At 43.7% G+C, this 26641-nt stretch overlaps 1 protein-coding gene and 1 non-coding gene across 2 annotated transcripts; one reads left to right on the top strand and one right to left on the bottom strand.

Moving 5' to 3' along the window:
- The first annotated feature begins 2305 nt into the window (after positions 1–2305).
- trnae-uuc (transfer RNA glutamic acid (anticodon UUC)) lies at positions 2306–2377 on the top strand. Its single transcript has one exon. It is a non-coding gene; the product is annotated as a tRNA-Glu (tRNA).
- A 6491-nt stretch (positions 2378–8868) lies between these two features.
- On the bottom strand, positions 8869–25471 carry kcnj3a (potassium inwardly rectifying channel subfamily J member 3a). Its single transcript, XM_057043826.1, has 3 exons — positions 23931–25471; positions 22912–23128; positions 8869–10638 (listed from the first exon to the last, which is right to left on the bottom strand). The coding sequence occupies exons 1-3, from the start codon at positions 24606–24608 to the stop codon at positions 10046–10048; spliced, it is 1488 nt and encodes a 495-aa protein (XP_056899806.1). The 5' UTR covers positions 24609–25471; the 3' UTR covers positions 8869–10045.
- Positions 25472–26641: the final 1170 nt, after the last annotated feature.

Below are 26641 nucleotides of genomic sequence, written 5' to 3'. Positions count from 1 at the left end.
ATCCTCATCGTTTACCCCATCAGTATGATCCTCACCCCCTTACTTCATTTAATCAGACATTTCATCAATGTTTAAAAACAGAAATTAGCTACCATGCAGTGGCTGAACAGCCACTCACTAAACTGGGATGTGTTTTACCCTAAACGCAGTAAACCATATGTGTGAGGGCATAAACTCTAACATGTTGATAGGCGTGTTTCACATCACATGAGTGCAGGAGCAAATTTGCCTGACAGGCTTTTATTTCTATATGTCCCTCCTAAATTTCTCAGGGGGATAATCATATTAGAGCGAGTCACACTTGACCTCCTCGGTAGAGGATTTAAATAGAACATGAATGCTGCAGCGGTGTCACCCTGACATGTTACTACAGCAACATGAATTTTAATAGTGCACCATTTGGATGAGTAATGGTCTTTAATTTATGTCAAATATTTTAGCAGATTATCGTGGTCAGTGTCGTGTTTGGAGGCGACGGAGCGACCGATTCAGATAAAAGCCCGTTTTGAAGCCATTCACGCAGCCAAGGTCTCCCTCCTTCGCCGCTCTCGCTGATTTCCTGATGCAGGGATGGCCATTGTGCTGTATGATGCCATTAGCACAGATACATTAAACATGAGCTCAGCACTGGAATAAAATGGAACAGATGGTAAGCATATTTTGAGCTGAGCCAGAGTGAATAATTCCCCCAACTGATGACACAGCAACGGCTCTGGAAGCTCACGACTTTTCTATAAGCAAGTTTACAGAACGTCAAATCATCTTTTATTTGCGGTTGGGGAATCGGAATGAATGCTTTTCGACAGAACAACGAGGGGGAGAAAAAAAATGAGGCAAAAAACCCGGAGCCGGGCTGTAAATTTCCCCGCTGTAGCTGAGATGATCTGTGGTTTACCTCTGTAAACAGGCTGTTGCCGTGTATGACATTTTGTTGTTACAGCAGCTTAGTTTTCCAGTTTCGGGTTCCGGGTGCTTTGTCCTTGAGGGGACAGTTGCACTCAGACCTACCTGTCAGTTTAAATAAGAGCTGGCAGAGCATTTTTATGCTACATTTCCAAGAGGTAACTATGGATGTAGAGAACTGAGCTTTAATAGAATCTTTCTTTCCCACAGCATGTTTCAGCTAAATTATTCATTTTCTGATGCATTTATCTGCTCTGACAAATGACACCTTTGCCGAGTCTGTTAACCAGGCCGTCAATATGTTGTGGGTCACAGAACGCCCCATAGGTGAGACGCTGTACTGTCAATCAGTCCGGCTCCTTCATGTCTGGCTGTGAGCGGATTTTTTTCTCTTTTTCAAAGACGATGGACGTCAACGTTTTCTTGATGACACACCCACACTAAGTGTGCCATGGTCATTATTTCACCAGTGTGGAAATATCGTACTCTGTTAAGCTTTGTTGGGCTGCATTATGCATTACAGTTGCTGAATGATTTATCCAGCCTGACAGGTAGCCCATAATTGAATGGAGCCTTCAAACATGGCGCGATGGAGGCCGCCTTCACCCGCATCCGACACCGTTGCCTGCAGGGAGCCCACTCCCCATTCTGCAGCAATTAGGAATGGTTTTTATTTGCACGTGCTGCTTCTCTCATCTCCTAATTCAGGACATGGAAGACAGAGAGAGGGGTCAAATGTACAGTTTGAGCATATCAATTGGCCAGCATGTTCATCTGATTTGTATAAAATAACTGGGATGTGTATTTGTTTGGTTTTCTGCCATCTTTTGAGTTTTGAGTCATGTGGAGACTCTGGCTCTGCAGTAGACACCAGCTGCCAATTACCAGGGTGATATTGATGCAGTGAAGTGATCCCAGTGTTTAAATTAAAGTGGATTACTCGTGGTTTATCTACAACAAGTTTCCCACTGTCAAGGACGACCTGGAGGTTCTCATCTTATCTATGTCTTGATTGTCCTTGTGCCTGTCCCTTATTGATCCCAGCAAACCTCCAGCAAACAAAACCCATCAGACCATCGAGCTCTTGCATGTTTGACTGTCAGAAGAAGGTGGTGAGAGGAAGAAAACAGCCGCTCTTTCTGCGACATTTAGTCCAATCAGCTCCCTGAGGCTGAACACCAATGGGAGGTTGGCTCCTGCGGTGAAAGTGAAGGCTGGGAGCTTGCTCTGGTTGTCTATAGCATCAAAAACGCATACGGATGAAATGCGGCAGGAATTATACACAGAGCTACAGTGGAGAACTCATAAAATCTATAGGTGCATGGCAGCTCAACATGGGTTTACTGACTGCCTGAATGATCACAGTCTTGAGCTGAGGGTGCTGAACGTGCCCCTACAGCGCTCCCATATGGTCTAGCGGTGAGGATCCCTGGTTTTCACCCAGGTGGCCCGGGTTCAACTCCCGGTATGGGAATCTAACTTTTAAGACTGGTTAGCAGGAGAGGTGCCAGGACAGAAACCCATGGTTCCCTTGATCAAGGAACCCTCAAATATGACAGCGTACTCCCTCTAATATCTCCATGACCTAATGTCCTCTTTGTATGTTCATGTCTAGTAATGTGTGTAAATACACAACTCCTCCTGTCTGTGTACTAATAAGGTCTTTCTTCCTTGTGGGCCGACTTCGACCTGACCTGACTTTTCATGTCAGACAGATGATGACAGTTTTGCGAGCAAAGGAAGTGGTGTGATATCACTGCAGCCAGACACAGCTGGGCAATGTTTCTGACGAAGAACAGGACAGCCGTTAGAGAAGAGTCTGCTACAAGCTTCATAGACATTCATCAAGACACGTACACTCTGGCATCTATGGTAAAAACTGGTGAATCTGGTAAATGGAAATCCTTAAATCATGTTTTAGTCCCAGATCAGGAAGTTCTGCCAATACAGTGATTCCGAGCTGATTGTTCATTGTAGTTTATGCTACGGAGTGGTTTCATCTGTGTTAACATCTTCTATGATGTTAATGCACATGCGCCCAAGACTGTTTCCTTTCTCGCTGTTGTCCCTGAAACGAGACAGAACCAGACAGGCAGACACGGAATATCCAGGCAAAGGTCCAACACCGTTTATATCCAGCGTCAAGAAACAATGGAGCGCACGGCAGACCTGTGAAATGTTCCTCCCCAGCGGCGTAGCAGACAATGATGAAGTGACCTTCGAGCAGCAGGACAGAGACGCCGCTCAGGCAAAATAAAACCGCCATTGAATTGTATGTAGATTTCACTCCAGCTGTTCAAACAACAGGCAGCGGAGACAAACCGAAAGCCTCCCTCTGATGGGAAACACGCAGATCAGACAACTGCATCTTAAACTAAAATGTGTTGAGGCCTGACAGCACGCAAGTGCAGTTGCTAGGTAACAAGTGGTTCTGGGGAAGTCCTCATTATGAAGTATTTTTAACATGCCAATAATTGCTACTTTGCACATGGATGTTTTTCAGCACTCATTTTAATATGTGTGCACCGTAGTTGATCATTTAAGTTTGCTAATAAAAGCTTTGCTTGCTAATTGCGTGCATGAACACATATTTTTTCCCTCTCATGGGATGTGTACAACAGCTGGATGGGACACTGCTCTCGTGTGTCCCATTTGTAATAGAACACACCGTTTCATACAAGCTCTCGCACTCACAAAACAGTTGCCTCCGCACATGCCGTCTAGAATCCACCATCCTCGTCTGAACAGGCTTATTTTTAGCAGGCTTGGATGGAGCACTTGTTTTATTTCAGTCCGACTGGCTCCGCTTGAAGCACCACAATTATGTAGCGTCCTCTGAGTATGCAGAGTCATTTTCCCGGAGCGTGCATCCAACACATGGATGCACAAAAGGTGACGGGATTTATGATGGTTCACTGCAGCTCGCAGAAATGTTCAGCCTGCTCGCTCCACAATGTCACCTCAGCAAGTCAATAGGCAGCTTTTTTCCCCTCCCTGCAACTACAGTGTGGCTAATGTCCAAAACACCGTTTTAAATGCTGCTTCACTGTCGTGCAAACAAACAGGGAAAGCATAAATCATTCCTCAGAGGCAGATTACTCTAATGACTTTCAAACTGTTCCATGCAGTCTCCACACTGGATGACATGCAGTAACTCCTTGCAGCTAGAAGAAATATATATATATAAATACAGATCTTTTTACACCCCTTAAAGCTATGCACTGGTCTTTTTAAACCTCAGACTTTGTAAAAGGAATAAATAACAACATGTCACGTCAGACAGACAAACAGGCTGGGTCCACAGAGAATGTGGACTGAGAGTAACGAGTCTTCCTCTGAGCTTTTGGCGATAGATTTTGACTCAGGTGCAAGCTGAGCTGTTTTGCGGACGCCCACACTGGCCCGTTATCTCACAAACACAATACACCAGAGACAAGGCATCTGTTTGTGGCTGCGCGCGTGCTTGCGTGTGTGTGTGTGTGTGTGCGCGTGTGTGGGTGTGAGGATGCAGCGATGCATCTGTTTGTCTGTGAGTTGATGCGGAAGTCTAAAATGATGTAAGACAAACAAAGCAGGGATTTTTAAGCAATTCTGACCTTTCTGGTCTTACAGTGTAATCACAGCAGGAAAAAAGGCATTATTGATCCGCTGAAATGTCAGAGTATAAAACACAGCCGGCGTACAGTCTCAATAACAGCTGAATTACCTCAACAGCTGTTTCCACACCAAATTATCCAACCTATTTGTGATGCCAGGAGAGCTGCGAAGGGGATAAAGAGGGAAAGTGTAAATGTAAAACAAGCCATGACAGGATGTGACAATGGGCAGATATATCCCCTCTTCCTGTGGTCTCTCCCTCTACACTCTCAACCGTTTTAATCTCCCTCTTAATACCAACCCTTCCAGACTCAACTGTGATCACTGTCACGCTGCAAACTTACAGGATTGGAAGGATTGAGACAAATACATTATTCATTCCACACACCAATTTGGGTCTCCTTTGCTGCCTGTAATGCACTGCACTTATCTCCCTGTCAGCCCACTCTTTTGTTCACTTTGCTCACCAGCACTGCTCTTTTAGCATCTTTTATTATTTAAATAGAAAAAAACATTAATAATTTGTAACATTGTGCTCAGTGGTATGGAATGGAAAATGACTGAATCAGCAAACATTGCTACATTTTATTGTTTGTAGGTCTGTTGTAAATAAACAAACCTATTTGGTACCTACATGTATTCAGCATTAATTTTCCATATATTTTGTTTCGTTAAGCAGAACCTGCACTGAGAACCTGACCTGCACTCCTGTAAATCCCAGCCAGGGTTTATGAGCCAGAAGCTCCAGCGATAAAAATGGATTGGAAATCATTACAAAGGCCTTGAGGAGCTGATTCACTGTCTCAACACTAAAAACTAATGTGCCTATCTATCTATCTATCTATCTATCTATCTATCTATCTATCTATCTATCTATCTATCTATCTGTCTATCTGTCTATCTGTCTATCTGTCTATCTGTCTATCTATCTATCTATCTATCTATCTATCTATCTATCTATCTATCTATCTATCTATCTATCTTAGCATGACCTCATGGCAGAGTTTACCCAGCTCAATAGAAAAATGAGCCCTTGTGATGGAAGCAGAAGCTTCTGGTTGCTGGTTTCTATGTAATGGCAGTACAGATGGGCTATTATCACAATTTCAGAGGCTTCAAAGCTGTGACGGTCCAATGAAAGCTTGACAAATTGAGGATTAAAACAACACATTGTCAGACAGGTTAATACCAACAGTAGCATCCTGAAACCCAGAGCCTGACTCCAAACAGTGGAAGGAACAAAAACTCCCTTATAACTGGACGAAAACTGGGTTAAGGAGGAGAAGAGAAGAGAAGGAGGATAGAAAGAAAACAGCGATGCGTTTTATCATACAGCATATGTTGTATAATACATATGAAATGGTTGTCACATGTAATCGTAAACATGCAGAATGCAGCAGTGTTTGAAAGAGCTGAAAATAAAACCCAAAGTGTGCAGCTACAATTGAGTTCTGGTGGCGAAGCTAATAATATCTACGGGCGATTGGCACACTTGGCATCCTGAAAAATGGAGTAGGATCAGTTTGGCTCCTAAACCATCCACTCGAGTGCCTGGATTTTCCTCGGTCTCCCCTCAGCGTGCGCAGGCCCTGTTAGAATTACAGACACATTAATATAGCGCATGAGAACCTGCAGCCCTTGTAGTCATAAAACACGGGGGAAATGTGGCGGTACAAGGACGTGCTTTTTTCCCCCCTTTTGCGCTGATCCACTCAGCTCACAGGCAACAACAATTGTGCCTTCTGCTGTCTCCTTCCATCGAGTACCATCTCGTTTTGGATGAGTCAATAAACACTCAGTATGCTATGCTTCAAATAAAATGAAACCTGCCATTTGCTTTTCTTACATTTACAAAATTGCAGTGCACAAGGTGGTTTCGGTCTGACCCTGGGAAGAGGTTCAGAAAAATGTTATTTACCCTGTCTGAGAAGAAAAATAACATTTTAGCACAAACCTACTACCGGTACATAACTCATATTTTTGCTATATCGTCACTATGCTGACGGACAGCTTGACAACTCTTGATTATTTTCTCGAGTGTTTGTCTTTTGAAGTGAAACCTGCAAATCTAACAGCAGCTCTTAGAATCACATTTGTGCACCGTAATGGGTGGAGATTTTATTGGCGAGAGGCATTTTGCTTCAGGTAATGTTATTAACTGGTCCTGAGTGATGATGCATCATTTGATCCCATCAGAATCCCATCAGAATTTTAGATTTCATGACCTCTCTGGGACGATCTGGGGATTATTCTGGTGCATACATCTGAAAGATGACTCTGTAACTCTCTGACTGGGTCTAGTTTGGTGTGTAATCAGCAAACAGCCAGCTCTTTTCACGCCCAAAGGCCGTTTATTGCAGCTATTGTGTCCCAAGAAACCTGATAGCAGTAATCAAATAAAGAATAATATTTTCCTGAATGACGGACAAAATTTTACAGACTGAATTATAAAAATGTGTTCCTTCTAATGTAATCCTCCCACACCCTTCGCAGGCATTTTAGTCAATCATTCCAATATTTAAATATTGTCGTCAGTACTAATAACTTGTCGGGAGACCTCATGTGGCAATGGACTTAAAAAAAATGTAACCGGTGATTAAGAAAGTGGTGCTCTAAGGTGGCCTAAAGGATTAGCAGCAGATAATACCATCCACAGATTTAGAACTCTGATCCATCCGATGGGTTCATTCAAACGATCAAGAAGAAAAGGGATATCTGTGATACAAGCAGAATTAACCCAGCTGCCTGTCTTACCCACGGTTCTGCCCTGGTTTCACCACATTTCTTTCAAGTTAAGGTTCAGAATACATCCAGCTTTGCAGTAGCGGCAATCGAAACAGCGAAAAGTCCCCGAAGAGATGAATTCTGGCTGTGATGTTGTTCTGTGTTGACGTGGGACCCTTTATTGGCCATGCCTTTGCTCCAGATTTAGAAATAGATCACCTCAATTTGCAGCTCTCCATCTGTCGTCAATAATGCAAGACAACCACACGAACACAGTGCAGGCGACCCGTAAAGCATGCGTTTCAGAAAGAGGTCTTCGGACAGCACCATCAAGTATAAGCCTGTGTGTCTGTCCTGAGACGTTTGGCAGGGTTTTGGTTCAGTGATCTACTGGAGCACACGTTCCAGAAGCCGGCACAGAGATTTGTGAGCGATGCGGAATCTCCATTCTCTTCAGATCAATTTATTTTAGTTACAGTCTATGTTACAGGCAGGCTTGTCTGGAGGCGCTTAACAGAAACCAAGAGCCTGACCTTGAAGAAGCCAGGAAAATCTCTGTTTTAACAGACCTTGTGCAGGGCCAGGCTTATATATGGGGGTTCCTACTGATGGCTGGGGCATAAGGACTGAGAAACAGGGCAGAGGGGAACAGGAGACGAATAAATGCATATATCATGCATGCAAATACCATTTATAGGCTTAAGTTCATGGTAGTTGTAGCATCATATAATGTTTTAGTGAAGATGTAATTCAGTGAGGTCAGAGGTTAACTCAGGAACTGACAACACCAGCATAGAGAGGAGAGGAGAGGAGAGGAGAGGAGAGGAGAGGAGAGGAGAGGAGAGGAGAGGGGAGGGGAGGGGAGGGAAAGGAGAGGAGAGGAGAGGAGGAGAGGAGAGGAGAGGAGGAGAGGAGAGGAGAGGAGAGGAGAGAGAGGAGAGGAGAGGAGAGAGACATTTGCTTTGAAAGCCTGTTTATAACAAATAATTCATAACGTTTATCTTGATTAAATAAATGCAAATGGGCTTTTGTCACCAGGAGGGATGTAATGTGTAGAATCATCTGAGAATTCTACTGTACAGATCTACAGACTGTGAAAGAGGAATTTCAGAAAGTTACATTATATGTCTGGTGTAAAATGTGTGTGCCTGCCTGAAAGTTTAGATTTGGGCATTATATTGTCATCAGGATCAGCATGATCAAATTGTGTTCCAGCAAATGTGGCACAAACAATTCTAAAACCTATTTCTCCGTCGAAACATCCAGTGTTTGTAAAGGATTATGGAATTCTAGTGCTTTAAGTGCATGCGCCACTTTCGTTTGTGTAGGATAGTAACAACTAATTAAGCAGAGAGCCAGATTCAAATATTGTGTTAATTAGCTTTAATCTGTGCTCGAGCCTGTGCTGGCCGGTTTGTGCAGTTATGTTAAATTAAGCTAAAACCATGCCCAATGCGACTCTCAGAAATAATGCAAATATAGATTCCCAAGTGTCAAACAGTTAATTCAAGTCTTTGTTGCTTTCAAATACATGTCATGTGGGCGTTAAACGCATTTGAACTAGCTCTTTAGGCTATGTTGACCTTCCATCTCCCCAAGACTATTTATAGCATGCATTACTCATGTCATCAAAGTAGCAAGATGTAAACAGTTACGCCAGATCTTTATTCCTGAAGAGATTGGGTATCATACAATAGCTTAGATGCATTTAGAGAAAGCAGATATCATGGGATGGATTCAGAAACAGGATGACAATGGGGCTGTGGTAGACCCTGTGGTTATATAAAGATTCCAGTCAAATATTATTGCTTTCATCACAGAGGTTTCTTGGCCCTTAAGACAACGGCTCTGCTTTACCACACAGGCCTTCTATGTGGAACCAGTAACACCTAAGTTGAAATTCTGTTTAGACCATCTCTAGGCTAACTTGATTTTCATCTATGTTGTAACTCAACCGTCAGTGGAAATATCAAAATGCTGTCCAATGCTGTAGGCTACTATACAATGATGGTTTTGTGCTTATCAAGAACAAAGTGTTTCAACTTAAGTGTTACTTTAATCAACAGGGACGAGGAGCGTGCCTGGTTCAGATGGTTGGGACGACACCAGCATTTGTTGAACCTAGAATGCATCGCGTGTCAAACTAAATTCATAAAATTGCAGATGTTAAAAGATTTTATATATGAAATATACCAAAAACCCATGAATGGATGTGAAAATGGAAACAAGGTAATATAGTTAAGGCTTAGCATCTTTGTCTATTACCTTTGTATAGCTAAGTCAATAAGAGGAGCATGCAATCAACGTAACGTCGCCACAAATTTACAGGAAACAACAGAAGCAGTAAACTCAGAACAAATGAGTGCGCCTTTCTTCGCCACAAATCAGAACCATGTATTATGGGACTTGTAGTATATCGTATGGCTTTGTGCAATTTTCACTTCAGATTTATTCGATCGTCGAAATCATTTCCTTTTTTTTTTTTTTTTGTAAAATAATATATTGATAAAAGTCATGCCAGAAATGACTGAAATTCTGTTCTACATGCGCTGTTTTGTTACATGCCAGATTGTGCTAATTGTACATCATCCTAAAAAAAGAAGAAAAGACGAAGGAAAGAAAAAACATCGGAGGTCTTTTGTCATAGTATGTACATTTACATCCAGGGACAAATGTGCTCATTTCCATGGCCCTACTTTATATAAGGTATTTGTGCACTTATTCTACATTTCTTTATGTATAAGAATAATGTCAGTTAATAAATTAGATATAGAACAAGGATCTCAGGTAAGGTAATAAAGATGGGTGGTCTCCAGAGGGTTTATGTGAAGCGATCTGAATTCATCTTTCTGAGTTTGGGGGGCAGGTGTCCATCCATCCTCCCCCCGCCTCCTGCCAGTCGTTGCAGCTTGGGTGGTAAGTCTGCCACTGACTTGCTCATGGGCTCTGTGTTGATCTTTGAGGCTTTCCCAACCTGCTTATCATCAGAGACGCCAGGCACCGAGCTGATTCGCTGCAGCTTCATGGGCAGGTCTCCAAAGCTATAAGTCATCTCTGAAGTGGTGGAGCTCATCCTCAGCAGCTTCTTGGGCAGGCCGTCCCGCCCTGTGATCTTCTGGAGCTTGGTGGGCAGCTTGGTGGTGCTGTCATTGTCCTCAAGCGTCTCCAGACAGTCCAAGGAGCTGTTTTTCTCCCCGCTGTTGCACAGAGACGGCGCCATGAGGGGCGACGAGAGGAGGAGCGCCTCCTCCTGTTCCTTCACACTGTACGGAGGGGTGGGCACCTCAAACGTGGCGTGGAACTGGGAGTAGTCCACCTTAAAGAAGCCCTCCTCCAAGGAGATGACTGGGAAGAAACGGTGTCCCCACAGAACTTCATCCTCTGTGTAAGACGTCCTCGCTTGGCAGGTCATCCCTGTAGAACGAGGGGGGAAGAAACACAATGAAAACAGGACCCGTTGTATCAATCATTGTTGCTTCAGAAAGTATGACAAATTATAAGTCACTGGAATTCCAAAAAAACAGAAAACATTCAAAGCTGCAATGTTTCATGGCTCTTGTGGTGAACAACAGCGTCTGATTTAATTATATTCTTGGCACAGATCCTTATGAATCAACAATACAGTATTCATCAGGACTCTTGGCATTTTTAGTTCACAGTGAAGGCTAACAAAAAGCCTCAATAAGCGTGTTATAACAGGGACAGCTGGCTAAATAAATGATTTTCCTCTTTTTAATTTTGTGTTTGTACTAATTTTCAGTCTTGGATAGTAATTAAAACTCCACTCATGCGTAATCTGGAGCTTCTAATTATGGTGAAAAAGCAACCAAACAATAATCCATCCATAACCTCTCCTCTATCATCAGCTAGAATAATGCAGAATAATGTCTTGAAATTAGAAATGGCAAATTCAAACAAAAGTTCTTCATTGGCACATTGTGCTGCCGCAAATTTGGTGGAGGGGGGATAAGCACAGAACAGACATCAGCATTATATAGCAGCTCTGCGCATGATGACTTCTGACCCTGATGAGTTAAAATAACCCACAAACTAAATTTGTTCATACAAAATATGTGGAGCAGTTTGAACAAAGGTATCCGGAAATATGCAGCTTCCGACACTTTCCAACGCTTCATCAACAGTTGGGTCCATGCTCACGCGAAGCTCTCCGGGATGCCGACACTACAACTACGGGCGTTCGTGACTGATTCCCTGGGTCATTAAATAACTCACTGATAACCGCTCGGCACACAATCGCAGATGTGCAAGGGGCTGAACATCAAGTCCGTTTGGGCCATTCAAACTATTACTTCTGCGCTATCGCTTCGGAGCGCCGAGCCTTCGGGCAGTTGGAAGTGAGCCGCAGTGAATAAAGCAGAGCTAATGAGAACTTTAGGGCCAAAGCGAGTGAAAAGTGTGAAATCCTATTGTAATGTGAAGCTTTTAAGCTGCCTCGGGCAAAATATATAGTCACCATTTGATCAGCAGAAGGCTCACACATGCTGAATCTGAGAAAAAAGAGGCGGGGGAGAAGGCAAATGCTTTTCTGTTTTATAACCACATAAAACCAGCAGAAGTCAGCAGTACATGCTTTATTGAATGGCGCAATCAATGCTGTGGCGTTAACTGGACATTCACGCCATAACCACGGGGTTGAAACATCAATAATAACTTTATGGGCATGGGAAAAAAAAGCCTGGAACAAGTGGAATGAATGGTATCTGCTGTTTTCACAGAAGCCCAAACATCTGTTAATAATGCTCCTTTGTTTCTGTGCACGGTGGTCGAGTGACAGTCTCCCCCTGCAGACCCACCAACCCGACACTAAACTCTTTTGCCCTCAAACAACACGCACGCAACACACGTGCAAATGGTCTAATCATCTGTGCAATAGATTGGAAACCAAATGATCCTGTATTAATTGGTCATTATTCCCATGCATTATTCACTGATTTATGACTGAGCCATCCATAATTATAGACACAGTTTACATAGTGTATGCGCTAAAGACCAGCTGTTCTGCACCACCCACGTTCATGAGGCACATGCTATTAACCGACACGGGAATGGTGCTAATAGACGTGCTCTCACTTTTAATGCAGCTGAGTTACATATGGAAATTCACAAATGTTGTGTTGTGTTTGGGGACCAAACGTGATTAGACACTGATACTGCTTCAAATTAATAATTAGTCATCATTTTATAGTAATCTATTGTTGAACCTCTTTCCTAAAAATAGAACTCCAGTCAAATGAAAAAAGCGTGATGATGTATGTTTCCTATTACTGGTGGAGGCTTATGTAACACTAAAATATGAGCCCGCACAGGATTCAGTGTTTCTATGGAAACCAAACTGTACGAATGTGTGTATGTGACAGCCATAAACCTTTTCACCGCTGAGTTTGGTCAGAAGTAACAGCGATGAAACAAAAGTCTTAAATCCCATCTCTAAATAAATTTTCCCCATCAGTCACATCTTCTCTGGCTTCAGAGTCTCTAAAACATCAGAGGCCAGTTTGGGTTTGTTTCAGCAACTGATTTATTCATTTGATGGCTGCTTACTGATAAAGGTCAGTTTTATTATGATGAAAGCAACTTATCATTAAATGAAAAGTCCAAAAAACATTAGAGCCTTCTGATTTCAAAATAAAAGCCATGTAAAATAACCATTAATAATGAAAGCTGGGATTGTCTTTGTCTAAGGTCTAAATACACCCACAAGAAAACACATCAAAGTTGGGTTTTTTTATAGTTTTACTCCATTTTAAAGGCCAAGGAACCAACGTGTTGTGTTTCCTTCTGAATGAACAACTAATGTCAGTTATAGACCCTTTAAGGCAGAAGTCTCTGTGGATGAAATCTTCCTGCCCGGGACATTTTCCTATTATTTCAGACCCCTGCCGTCCTTAACATTATTTTGTTTAGCTGTCATAATGGGTCAGATTCAATAACTTATTTTTCTTTTGTGGAAAAGGATTTGTCTTTAGTTGTCCGACTTCTCTGCCTGCCTGCCTGTCTTCCTGCCTGCCTGCCTGCCTGTCTGTCTGTCTGCCTGCCTGCCTGCCTGCCTGCCTGCCTGTCTGTCTGTATGTCTGCCTGCCTGCCTGCCTGCCTGCCTGACTGTCTTCCTGCCTGCCTGCCTGTTTGTCTGTATGTCTGCCTGCCTGCCTGCCTGTCTGTCTGGCTGTATGTCTTCCTGCCTGCCTGCCTGCCTGTCTGTCTGTCTGCCTGCCTGCCTGCCTGCCTGCCTGCCTGCCTGCCTGTCTGTCTGTATGTCTGCCTGCCTGCCTGCCTGCCTGCCTGACTGTCTTCCTGCCTGCCTGCCTGTTTGTCTGTATGTCTGCCTGCCTGCCTGCCTGTCTGTCTGGCTGTATGTCTGCCTGCCTGCCTGCCTGCCTGCCTGCCTGTCTGGCTTTTACAATATCTGTTCGGTGTGTCGCTGGGTGGCCACTCGAACTTTAAAAACAAATATTACTTTTCTGCTGAACCGATCCTTTTAATTAGCCAACTCCTTAATCTCCCGAGTCACCCGCTTGATTCCTCTGGTTTCCCAGTAGTAACACCACCGAGTGGTGGATGTTTATGCCATTAATATTTACTCATCTCTACGCTGTGAGTGCTCAGTTTAATTCTGTCAAAATGGAGCGAACCAATCTAAGAGCCTTTTCACACACTCATCTCTGCGTCTGACTGTCAGAGGCGGAGGTTCGTGTTGTATCAATCTGTCAGGAGCAGTAGCACTCACAGAGGGACACACCTATTTGTAGTTCCTGTGTTCCAGGAACTGCAGCCTGATTTTCAGACCCCCTGCCCAGGACAGCGCAGCCTTGCTGCAGGCTGGCGTGCTGCGTCCTGATAAATGCTCTGCATCACTGCAGGTCAGGACCCTGCTCCCAAATGTTGCTTTGCATCACGGTTACATCACCGAAGCACCAAAACAAAAAGCCTATTTTTTGACATCAACCTGCACAAAGAAGTCTTTTCTGGGAACCAATTCTGCACCGACTCCAGTAGGAAACATGTTGGCCTCCTTCAGGACTAGATGTTTTTCATCCTGTGACTGAAGAAAGGGAAATCTGCTGCTGCCTTAAAGAACACTATGAATGACTTTTTAAAGGAACTTCACTGATCAATAAAACCAACACTTTTAGTAGCACTGAATAATTAATTTATTAATGAATACTTTTCTCCCCTGAGAGATGGAATATTTAACCAGGTTTCACTGTCCAGGAGGAGAACTCTGTATAAAAATTCATGGGGGATTGATGAGAAGTTAATATCTCATTCAGCCCATTAATCCCTGATCCAAACTGTATGTAACTCTGTAGATCAATTAAAGATAATTAATGACTCTCTGCCAGGGTGACTGTGCTAGCCAACACCAATAAATTACTCTCAAAGAAATGTAACAATATTGTCAGAAGATCACTGTTGTGGTTGTTTACTGGATGAATTTGACAATAGAAAACAATACTGCATTGCTAATTAATTAATTAGGCTATAATTGTATTTACTGTTTAACAAAGAGGAAATAGAATTGGATTTGCATGCATCAACAGTTTGGAACACTCACTTTACACAAGATTTAATTGTGTTAAATATGAGATGAGATTTACAGTAATCCTTACTGACAAAATTCAGCATCAATATCAAATAATGTTTCTCATTAAAAGGTCATTCCGGAGACAAATTCAAATAGTTCCAAATGAGCAAACAATTTGTTTTTAAATTAAACCTCCAGCATAATCAATTGTAGCACACAAACAAGGGGATGGATTTCAGAAATGGCCGAGCAGCAGTGCAGGGATGTCTGAATGGCGATCGCTGCTGCTCGGTCTCTCTCTGCAGTATTTGTATGTCAGATTTCCTTCCAGTCCTGTAAAACTGATACGTGGAGAATAAACTTCAAGATTTGGATGCCCAAAAGCCATCCAAACCCGAGACCTTAAATAAATGTCCTTTTCCTTGATAACACGGAGCTGGCTGCTTCACTTTGTCGGAGCCGAGGAGCCGAGAGCTGCAGCCGCAGCCTCAGCGCAGTGACAGCAAAAGATAAAATCGCTTCTTTGGGGCTGAAATAGAAAAGCACTATAAACTCAGCCTGCCAGTGTTTTGTTTTTTTGATACCAGAAAAAAAAGAACTAAGTGGTAACCTCCGAGTCTGTCATGTAAAAGAAGCTCATGCAGGTTGTAGGAGTCAGGGGATCATATCTGTTCGCTACTTTTCAGTCTGAGCGGCACATTTGCAATCAGAACCTGGCGAGAGAGCAAAGGCGAGGCCTGAGAGCCGAGCTCCAGCTCTTGCCAACGTTTTTGCCCAGGCTTTGTTTAGATTTTTGCCTCGGTGAAAATGGCATGATGTGACTCAGCAGCCCAGATCTAATCAAATGATGCTGGAAATTGATTAATGAAAAATCAAACCACTGAGGATGAACCCTGAAGGCTCCACGGCGGGTGTCAAAGACGCCCTCACAGACCTCATATTTAGTGACAAAGTAGCAAACAGCCTCTTTCTTTCTCGCTGTCTCGCTCTTTCACTCAAACGACCACACACACATTCACTCGGTGTAATGCTGTCAGCAAAGTCCCCTGACAGTCTATCACAGCAGTGGGAGCAGTTCAAGTGTTATTTTTTTTTAAATGCTGGCAAAAACACGCACGAGACTCTGGACAGCGAATACACAGTGCAACGGCATCCAAGATTCATCTGCTCGCTCTGGCCAAGGCTGGCCTTGGAACGCCTTTGCTACATTGCAGGATATGTGGAGACCAATAATTAATTCAATTAATGGTTAGATTCCCGCAGACTTTGCAAGAAAAAATAAAACACTCCCCTGTCTTTAGGGTCTGTGCCCTAAAGGCTGCTGTGTTGAATATGGTGACCGATAAAGCTAAGGAGGACATAACGATGGCTGACGATGGTGTGTTCACTGACAAAATGAAAGTTCATATTCATAAGTCCGAATAATACTTTGGGTTCCCGGGTTGGCTAAAACCAACTGCTGTGTATTTCTTTCCGTTTCGGCCGAACAAATGAAATCTTTTTTATTTTCCAATTCTGATTTTGATACAGACACTGCTTTTGTGGCCACAAGTCCCGTCTGATCATCTGTTTCTATGGTGACCATCAAGTGGGGAAGTGTGTAAAAATGCACAAGCATTCAGTGACCTCTTTTCACAGTTTGAATTTTCCCACAAAAAAACAACCCCCCTCCCTCCTTTAAATACTGTTTCAGCGTGTTATCCATTCGACAAAGGTGGCTTCCAGTTGTTTGTGGCTTAGAGATTTATTTCAGCTGTGCGGCGTCAGCTGAGCAATGAGAACAAGGAGGGAGCTGACAGAGCGAAGGGAAGACGACGCAACGCTGTGGGGGAGGGGAGAGCCTGGCTGCTGAGACTCGAGTGTGGAGGCTGATGGAGAGAGGAAGGAAGAGACCGCAATAGGACAGGGGCTGCCAACCATCTCCATATAATCTTCTCACAAAGTGGGATGTCAGGCAGGCTAGAGAAACATATGGCTATAGGGCATTATCTCAGCCGGGAGACCGTATATTACTGAGGGAGAGCCGTTTGGAATGGGGGGCTAAAGGGAACCAGCTGAACAAATTGGCAATAAATGGATTTCCTTTAGGCCAAGCAATCACTACTGGCCATATAGAAAAAAATCACCCTGGATGGGATGTATGTGCCCAAACCAACTGGACTGTGAATGATTTTCTCCTCATTAAACACAGCGTCCAGAAATGATCAGAAACCCATTTTCCTTATGAGACACGCCGAGTGTGTGAGCTCTAATCTCATATTGATCTCAGCTATTACATCTACTTAAACCATGAAGGGGATTTAGAGTTGAAGAGGGATCCGGGGACCAAAGTGAAAAAAAAAAACAATCTCAGACCAAGATGACATCAAAATAGACAGCTTGCTGTTCAGGTATGGTCCCTGTTGCATTTTTGTGTTTTTACTTGCACTTGTGAGCAGATTTCAGCAGCAAACTGGGGACTTGTCAGAACTTTGACAAAAACATTAAGAGACGTCCCCGAGGAGAAGACTGTGTGTTCAATGGCCATTGTGTTTGGACCGCACAGATGATTCACCTGCGCTTCAGGGATGGCTGCCGCACCACCGGTCAATCCTGACGGTGACCAGCACAGCAAATTGATTACAGCCTTCCGCATAATCTCTTAAACAAGTGGGGGGACGCTATCATTTATCTATCTGTCCATGCCGTTAATGACTGGGGCATGCACGCGGCCCACGACAAATAGAATCATTCCATTCTCGGCAGGATGAGAAAAGCCAGACGTTGCTGGAGAATACGTTTATGGTTCTTTCATCATGTGAGTTCATCCCAGGTCTGCTGCCACGCCTCCACTACCAGTGATTTATTGCCATCCAACAGGGACCTGACAAATCCCTAAAGACACAATTACCGTGCTCCCCCTCGGGAAGCCGGCACAGTTCATCTAAACGGGATAATGAATCCAGGATGTCATAGCTGGTTTTCTGCAATGCCCGTAATGTGAAGTTCAGCCCCTGTGCAATTACTGTATGTACAGTAGGTTCACAAGGAACATCTGCAAGACACGATCATTGTGAAACTTGTTTGGATTTCCATCAAAGGAACGACTCCATTCTTTGTTATAAGAACACCTTTTTCAGGAACTAATTTAACGCTTAAATCCCAGTAGGGACTAAACGGTCAAAACAGGAAGTAGCCGTGATGGATCTCTACACTGGCTGGGCAAACGCATAAAGTCCCACTTTATACTCGTGAAAATAAAGACAAATTGTCTCATGTCAGGCCTTCTCTCACCTCAAGAACATCTGCAGACTCTGATCGCCTATCTCAGGTCATATGACGGAACCCATCACCAGGCCTTCCTAGTCTCCCACTTGGACTACTGCAACGGAATCCCATCTGGGGTTTCCAGAGATGGGCTCCAACACGGGCTCCACGGTAAACCCTGACAGCACATCACCCCCACCCTCATCAACCTTCACTTGCTCCCAGCCTAGTCCTGCATCTCCTGCAAACTCCTCCCCTACAAATGTCTTCATCTACTTGCTCCTTGTCGTGTCATAGATCTCCTCAAACTACCCACCTTATCCCAGACTCCTGGGCCCGCTCTCATCCCTCACATCTGTCTGAGAACATTTGGAGAAGGAGCTGTCAGCATCCTGACCTCACTACCGGTCTAACTCTGGACATGTTCCAGAGATGTCTGAAACATCATCTTCCCCATTCAGCCTATAACGTCTCCCCCTTGTAACTCTTTACCTTTATAAGGTCTACGCTTCCACTTAGGGAGCCTCAAAGGTGCTCTACGACTTTAAAATATTATTACCGTACAATAGTAATAGATGGACCAATGCCAAAGTCTGCATTCATTAACAAATGAAATCCAACGTGTGTGTGTGTGTGTGGGGGGGGGGGGGGTAATTTATGACCTGCGGCCAGAGGTGAGGGGCAATGCTCTTCATTAAGAGTTAGTATCATTTACTGCCACTAAGGTGCATCCAACCTTTCATGGAAGTTGTGCCAGGTGCTTCCCAGGGGGCTCGCAGAAGGAACTACTTGGTGCAAAAGCTCCGATTATGAATATACATAAAATATTACAAAGCACTTGACAATCAAGGTGAGTTTGATAATTCCAGTATTATGGGGTTATTATGACATCATTAGGGATAATGCCTCCACTGCGTCCCCCATCCCCCCACCCCCCCATCATCATTGTATAGTCCACCATCAAAGTGCCAACAGAGCCAGAGCAGCAGGACAAATCCGCCTAGGTTCAGCTTTGGGATTTTCAGCAAGTTTTCCTATCTCCATTATTGCTTTAATTTACAGCACATAAAATAAGAATCAGATAAGAGATTGCATATTGTCTTGTCAGTTGGGCAGTGTTTCTCTCACCCTGCTGCCACTTTTCCAGCTTGAAATTCCTTAAAGGCACCTGTAAGACTATCATAAACAGCATTATGCAGCAGGAGCGTCTCTAATAGGATTCCTAATTTTTCCTCTTTATATGCAGCCTTGAAGACGGTAACATGCAAACCTGACGAGCCTACGATAGTCCTTGATTAGTCCCACAGTCCCCAGCTAGATCCACAGTTAACAATGGAGCCTATCACGGCATGTGAAATATGAGCGCAACAGGTACAGCCGCATATCTCCTGGGGTTTCGCTGTCAGTCTGTTCCAGTTAATTGGAAAACCATGCTGATCTACTACTGTGCTTGACCACCGTAGTGTTTAACCCCGCAGACATGGCGGCACCCACATCAGCACGTGCCCATCATTAACTAGGAGCAAAATGATATAAAATGAGTCATTTTAAATTAATCTAAAGCGAAACACTGTCACATGCAGCCCATAATAGAGTCCACTCCTGCTTGTGCTTACCTATGCAATGAAGCTCCCGACTCGAGCAGGAGCTCTGGGCATCTTACTCATATCACTGGAACCCTTTGGCCTCTGGCACAAGAGAAAGCTCTTTCAATTAGCACTGCTGATGATAAAACACAAGCTCGGGCCACAACATCGGCTCCCCTGCTAATCAGTGGCAATGGATGTTTGAAATTAATTATACTACTGGTGTTAACGGAGACCGCATCCAAGCAGTTATTACTCTTCATTTCATATTCTAACTATTTTATGTAGATTTGCCTTGCAAAAGCTCTAAATTAACTGAAGCTATAATAATATTAAACTGCACATTTAATGGACACAATACACCTTAATAAGTTAAATATTGTGTTTTTACAGATTAAAACTGTTCCCCCCCCCCCCCACAGGTTTAGATGGTAGAGTTTTATGCTTTGTTCTGAAATGTTCCATACCATTGCACACAAAAAAAGCACATGAATAAACATCACCAGTTGCTCCAGCTTGTGTGCCTGCCGCCCACACTCACTTTAAAATGAGCACATAGCGGGGATATTCTATTTTTTCATCCCTTACCAGTGAATCACAGGAAAACCTTGCAGCTTTATGATAAAGGCAGACCAAAACAATCCGTATGTGATGTTTGTAACCATTTTGACTCAATCAAGAGTGACACTGTGCTTCACACTGGGTATTAAGGCATCATCGATCAGGGCAATGAGGGGAGATTTATGACACAAATGTCCTGGATTTGAGTCAAGTGTAAAAGACAGAATTCTTCCTCATGGTTTTCATGGAAAGGGTAATGATCATACATCATGCATTTGCATTAAAATCCCATTGTTCTCAGCAGAAGAAAATTATATAATATAGACAAATGCTTGAGTTCCATAACTGATGAATGTATTTTTCTTTTTTAAAAAAATAGCTTTTAAAACTTCCAGCATGTTGTACCAAAAACATACGAAATGTCAGGGACAGAGTAATGAGCTGACAGCCTTTATTTTAGTGATGAAAACGACTTTTCTCCCTGACATTAATCATCTCATTTATCTTTGTTGCTCATTGATTTTGCTGTCTTAAAAACACGCCTCAACCTCAATTACATTAAGGAGAAAAAAAAGTTTTCTGCAGAGAGGAGCACGCAGGAGTTCGGCGCTATAACGGCATCCTGCGCAAATCTAATACACAGAATGATGTCATGAATTTAGTTGCAATGCACTGATTATGGTCATGGATGGAGGAACCTAGGCATCTGCTGCTGGCTGCTACAGTTTATTTTGGGTTCTCGAGAATAAGCTCCACTAATGAACAGATTGCCTCTGGCTTGAAATTTAAGCCGTTGCACTGTTGAACATTGTTGGTTTTAATGGGACTCTTCTCCAACACCGAGGCGCACAGCAGTTCGGAAGTCCTTCCTTTAAGACATTTGACATTTGACAGTAAGGAAAACAAAATAAATCTAAAACTACTGATTATTAAATTTAATTACCTGCTTCAGCAGGCAAACTCACCGACAGTAACGAGTTGCCACACTCAACCAGAAATATACTTTTGTATAGTTTCACATCAGGAACATTATTAATGGAGGTAAAACTTTTGAGCTGTGGCTTCTTCAAATGTTTGCTGGTAAAACCACACAGATCCTTTCAGAGGCTTTGTCTGAGCTCATCGAAGGCCAAAGTTAATCAGGTCCTGTTTCTCCATGCCCACGTCTTGAGACTCTATGTGCTCATCACACTTGGACCCTGTTATATCTAACGGTCTTTCTATTATGCAGGTGCTACACATGATCTATTTTATTACCAACGATTCGAGCTTGTTTAAAAAAAAAGAGCCCGGTAGAACAAACAACCATTGAAGGTGCTCGAGTAGAAAACGTGTTGTTAGCAGACATCCTACAGGTCTCAGTCCGAGGATGCATCACACCAAATCAATCAAAAGTGCTTTGGGATCCTGCATCCAGAGGATCGGCTGTGCAGCTCACAGCTTTTTATAGAATGTAGAGGTTGTCGGAGATTGCACCAAAATATATTCTACTGAGAACTTTGTTTTCAAAAAGGCAACAAGGGCAAAAAGGATGCACTATTGTGCCAGCGAGGCAGCTTTTAACATGCACCACAGACTATTTAATAAATCCAGACAGCACGCAACAGCAAAAAATAGCCCAAGAAAATTGAACATCTCCCTCACTAGTAAACAACAAGCTTCATTACTATTTTATCTTGTTTCTCTGCTGTATCACCTGTTCTAGCGGGCACATCTCAGTACACTAACACGTCTCCGTCTTTTCATATTTCAGGAAGCAAATGAAGCTGTCAGCACGGCACTGATCGCGGAACATCGCTGATTTTATATACGCCATGTTTTCTTGGTTTATTACTAATTCCTATACTATAGGGGGGAAAAAGTTTAGGTGCAGTGTTGCAATCCTGAATACTCAAGGAGAGGTTGCCATGGAAACAGAGTTACATTGGCCAGAAATGAACGCGTCTGAGGACTTAGACTTTCACTGTACATGAATTTTTAACCATAGATTGTTTCTACATCAGCCATTCTGCCAACTTCACGTCAGCACAAAGACTCATTGATGCAGATTTTGGAGGAATAAAATTTGACATTAACAACCACGCTGAGTGGAGCATTGAGGTTCATTTTCAGACACCACACACAAGAACAAAAGCCAATCTAAATATTTTTCAGCAGCTTTAAACTCAATATTCAATATTGGACTGATGCTCAATCCTGAAGTGCATTTTTTTTTCATATATTTACTAGTTATGAGCTGATTTAATCGTTTAAAAAGCCTTGGGGCATTGGAGCATCGACACTTGTATCCACAAATCCCATAAAAACATGTCTCGGCCAAATGAAACCGCACTAAAAAAGCATCCCCGGTACATATTTGCAGTTAAACGTGTTTGTTAATCTCGATGTTTGCTGCCAGCGTCAGTCTCCACATCAGCTCTCTGTATTCTCCTTTCTCTCTCCAAAACCCCTTCTTTAAGGTGCTCCCTTACAGGCCCGGAGCTGCTCTCCTCAGTCTCCATCAGCTGTGTCGGATAAACGGTTAAATTTAAAATGGCCACAGAGGCAAAATTTCACTCGAGGCATTACTCATCTCAAAGAAATGGAATTCCCTAATTCCAAGGGGACCTTAGAAAGCAAATTATCATTCCTCCTGAGAACAGTTGCCACAAGGTAGAGGCTCTCCACGCACGTATACTGTGAGCATCTATATGTGCGCTGTGCTCCATGTGGTAAAACAAGCTGCTCAAAGTCAGTTTTAGACTTGCTTACCTGTAGTTTCTACTATCCCTTCTAGTATCACCACGATTTCAAACTGCTCTGTTTGCATGGACCTCTGGGAGAGGTCGTAGAAGGGGCTTTTGGTGTCAATCACATGGCAGATGGTGAGTGGCGAGACGAGAAAGAGCTGGTCAGCTCCGGTACTGAAGCCCACATCCAATTCCAACTGATCCAGTGGAAGAAACTCACCCTCGGGTGTCTGGCGCGACTACATCAAGAGGAGACACAGGCAGGAATGTTTGGTGGGGGGGGAGAGCAAAGACAGAGTTAAGAGCCTTTGTTTTATTTTTGTTCTTTCTGCGTAATCACATTTAACCATCAATCAGGAAAATCACATGAAATGTGTTTGATACCCGTGCTCACTGCTGAAATACACACCTCAACATTTGACTCTTCTAGTTAAAAGGCAAAAGAGCGCTAAAAGGCAAAACAAAAAACACTTTGCTTCAATTTACCAATAATTTCTGTCACTGTTTTTAGACTTTCCTCTGGAACAATAGAATACTAATACTGTAGATCCATTGTTTATTTCACTGAAGCCTGCAGTCGGCGGCGTGAAAGCCCAGATGATCTCTCTCCTGGTGAGGAGCTTGTCTGTTTGGCACGGTAATGAATTTGCATCGTGTCTGGTACCAGACATGTTGGACTATTGGCAGAATTTGAGTTCTTGAGTGATTGATGCTGATCTGACTATTTAGCCTGGCTTACTTCATAATCAGGGCCTGTAAAGTTGAAATCTCACACTCACAAGTGTGAGAAAAGTTTGGTTTTAAGCTAAATTGATTGGGTTGGTCATTTTATTTCTAGCCTTGTGTAAATGGATGATAGATTGAATTCTGTGTGCTGTAAAATGACCATTGGATATATTTTCCATTATCATCTCAAGTGTAGAGAGTTTGTAGAGACCGTGGCTTTGGCACCGTGCTGCAGCCTTTACACTATTCAGCAGATTGAAAAGGGAGCAAAAGTGTCAAAGACGGATCATCTCTCACAGAAGTGGCGTCACTTACTTTCAACAATTTGCAGCGGATTTGTGCAGAGACCATATGGCTGTTACGCAGGTTGCCCACCCTGAACATGAGAGTTAGTTTTCCGTCCCTCATTGAAATTGCGGCATGTTCGCTAAACATCAGCGTCTCGGCCCTTTTTTTGGGTTGAGACATCTTGATAAACATGCAGCCGATCAGAAAGGCATCGACGATCGATCCGAGGATCGACTGGAAAAGAAATAGAATGATCCCCTCGGGACATTTGTCTGTGATGTATCTGTAGCCGTATCCTATAGTGGCCTCGGTCTCTATGAAGAACAGAAAGGCTGAGGGAAAGTTGTAGACGTTGGCCACGCATGGCGTGTACTTGTCATTGTGCGCTTTGTTGAGGTCTCCTCTGATGTACGCGATGAACCACCACATAGAGGCCATGAAGAGCCAAGCCACCGTGTAGGTGAGGATGAAAATAAATAGATTCCAGCGCCATTTCAAATCTACGAGCGTGGTGAACAAGTCTGAGAGGTATCTGCTGGTCTCACCACCCAGGTTCCCATGCTGAACGTTACATCGGCCGTTCTTGTCCACGAAGCGCTGCCTCTTCTTCTTTTTCTCAGGCGGAGGCTGATTGAAGCCGGACCCGCTGGATGAGGTGGTCACTACCTGATAATCGTCCCCAAATTTCTTTCGAAGTGCAGACATACTACGATGACAGCAGCGAAAGAAATCACAGGATTTAATGATCGCGGGGAAAGAAAAAGTCCGGCTTGTACTTGCTGCAGTTGTCTAATGCCCGTGCGCAGTGTCTAGTCTTTGGAAATAAGGCGACAAAAGTGCGCTGTTTTCGCTCCAGTTAGTCCTGCACCGTCCTTCTTCGCCACGCACCGCTGTCGCTACAGTCTAAAGCCATGAAATATCAATAATGGACCAGTAGTTTACGAACCCCCGCGACAGAAGCCATATGAAAACAGAAGAAACGCACAAGGTATCCAGACGCGCCAGCCGCAGCCCAGGTTTTTACAGGTTTGTCAATTGCTGCGTCGTGAATTACTCATCGCCCGTGAAGGTTGGGGGCTTTTTCGACCTCTCGAAAATAAAGATTTACTCACAGAGTAAGTTTTCAATGGAAAGTTCGCGGTCCTTCAACGACCTACGAAAGATTAAGATCTATGCGTAATTAGTCGCTAGAAACTATTTTGGGAAGGAAATGTATCTCTGGGTTGGAGACTCTTCGGTTCCCAATCTTTCCCCTGCGGTCTCTGTGCATAGAAGAACTGCATCCGAGCAGATGGTGGCAAAAACTGTCGAAGTGGCGAAGAATCAGTCCCAAAATTGTCCCTTTTGGATGCGCGCATCGACGCTGATTGTCGGAGCTCTTTTTGCGCACCTACACTCCGCTCTCATACGCGCACGTCGGCTGGGCTCTCATCGTCGAGCTTCGGGGAGTCGTCAGATGCCCCTTTGGCAGCTTAGATCATTCTTTGCCTTCGATTTCCCTGCGTGGCTCCTGCGCACTCCGTCCTCAACGATGCGCTCGCTGTTGCCTAGTGGTACTGCAAAGAGCAACGTTTGGAGGAGGAGGAAAGAGGGTTTGCCTGGTTTAACGCGGTTTTTTTTGTTTTATTTATTTATTTTTTTAAGTGATCAAGGATGCGAAACTGCGGACAAGCGGCCAGGGCAACTTTCAAATAATCACAGCTTCCACATACTACTATCAACATGAAGGTTTCCACGTTGGATCAAAAAGCAAAATAAAGAATACAAATACAATATGTGAGCCTACACAATCGAAGGGCAAGTCACTCCGTCTGCTGCATTTACAAATCCAGCCTTTTTGCTTCTTGTTTTTCTGGGTCACCTGTCCTATAAGAACCTGGCGGATCCCCCTTTATCCCACTGCAGCCGCTTTAAGCCGTGAATGCTGCACATGGGAGATGTTAGCAGAGCAAAGACAAATTCTGCAGACACTGGCTTTGGAACATTACACAGCTCAGGAGGACAATACTACGACGCTGCAACTATGCAAATACACATAATTCAGTGATTCTATGACTGAGGTTGTGGTTGAAGAGGAGACCTGCAGTCAGACACACGGGATGTGAATCCCATAGGTGCCTCTGTGAGTCCCTTTATCTCCTCCTGCTTTGCAGTATTTCACATATAAAATCAGAAAAACTGGAGGAAGTGGTCTGTTCGGTTCCATTTTAATCACTTCATCAGAAAGAGATGGATCATGTGAAGCTCTCGCAGCAAATTTCTCAGACACACACTTGGTTCTCTTGTCTACTGAACCAGGCTCGTTGCTCTGCTGTCACGGCATGCTGTTGATCTTTTACGCACCAGAGGAAATGCTGTACATGTTGATGGCGGCCTTCTTAAGCCATTTTCGGATCCATTGTCTGAACTCACTGGGATCAATATGTTGTCGAGTCAGTCTGGTTCCAGGCAAAATCTACCGCTACCATTATCCTGCAGCTCCCTTTGGTTTGCTGCGTGATATTCCAAGTCCACTCAGAGTCCTGGATGCCCTACTGTAGTGTCTAAAAACAGCACTAAGGGCTGACATAACCGTTTCCAAATGAATGATTACATGGCAGCTCAGCACAGCGTTGATGCGCCTACGAGTGTTGTCTGAGGCTTTTTGATTCCGTCCTCTCGAGGCAGACAGACAGGAGAAGATTTCCCCGTCGGCCACCAGTTCATCATAATTGCAAGGTGGACATGAGCTGGAGCCT

The sequence above is a fragment of the Takifugu flavidus genome, chromosome 1, assembly GCF_003711565.1.
Source record: "Takifugu flavidus isolate HTHZ2018 chromosome 1, ASM371156v2, whole genome shotgun sequence".
NCBI lineage: Eukaryota > Metazoa > Chordata > Actinopteri > Tetraodontiformes > Tetraodontidae > Takifugu > Takifugu flavidus.
Note: the sequence above shows the minus strand (reverse complement) of the source record. Positions and strands in the feature narration are given on the sequence as shown.

Coding starts and splice junctions, on each gene's coding strand:
- kcnj3a (XM_057043826.1), bottom strand. CDS start 24,608: ATGTCTGCACTTCGAAAGAAATTTGGGGACGATTATCAGGTAGTGACC. Junction 23,129..23,930: donor TCCGCTGCAAATTGTTGAAA/GTAAGTGACGCC, acceptor CTCTTGATGTAG/TCGCGCCAGACACCCGAGGG. Junction 10,639..22,911: donor AGGGATAGTAGAAACTACAG/GTAAGCAAGTCT, acceptor CTCGTTCTACAG/GGATGACCTGCCAAGCGAGG.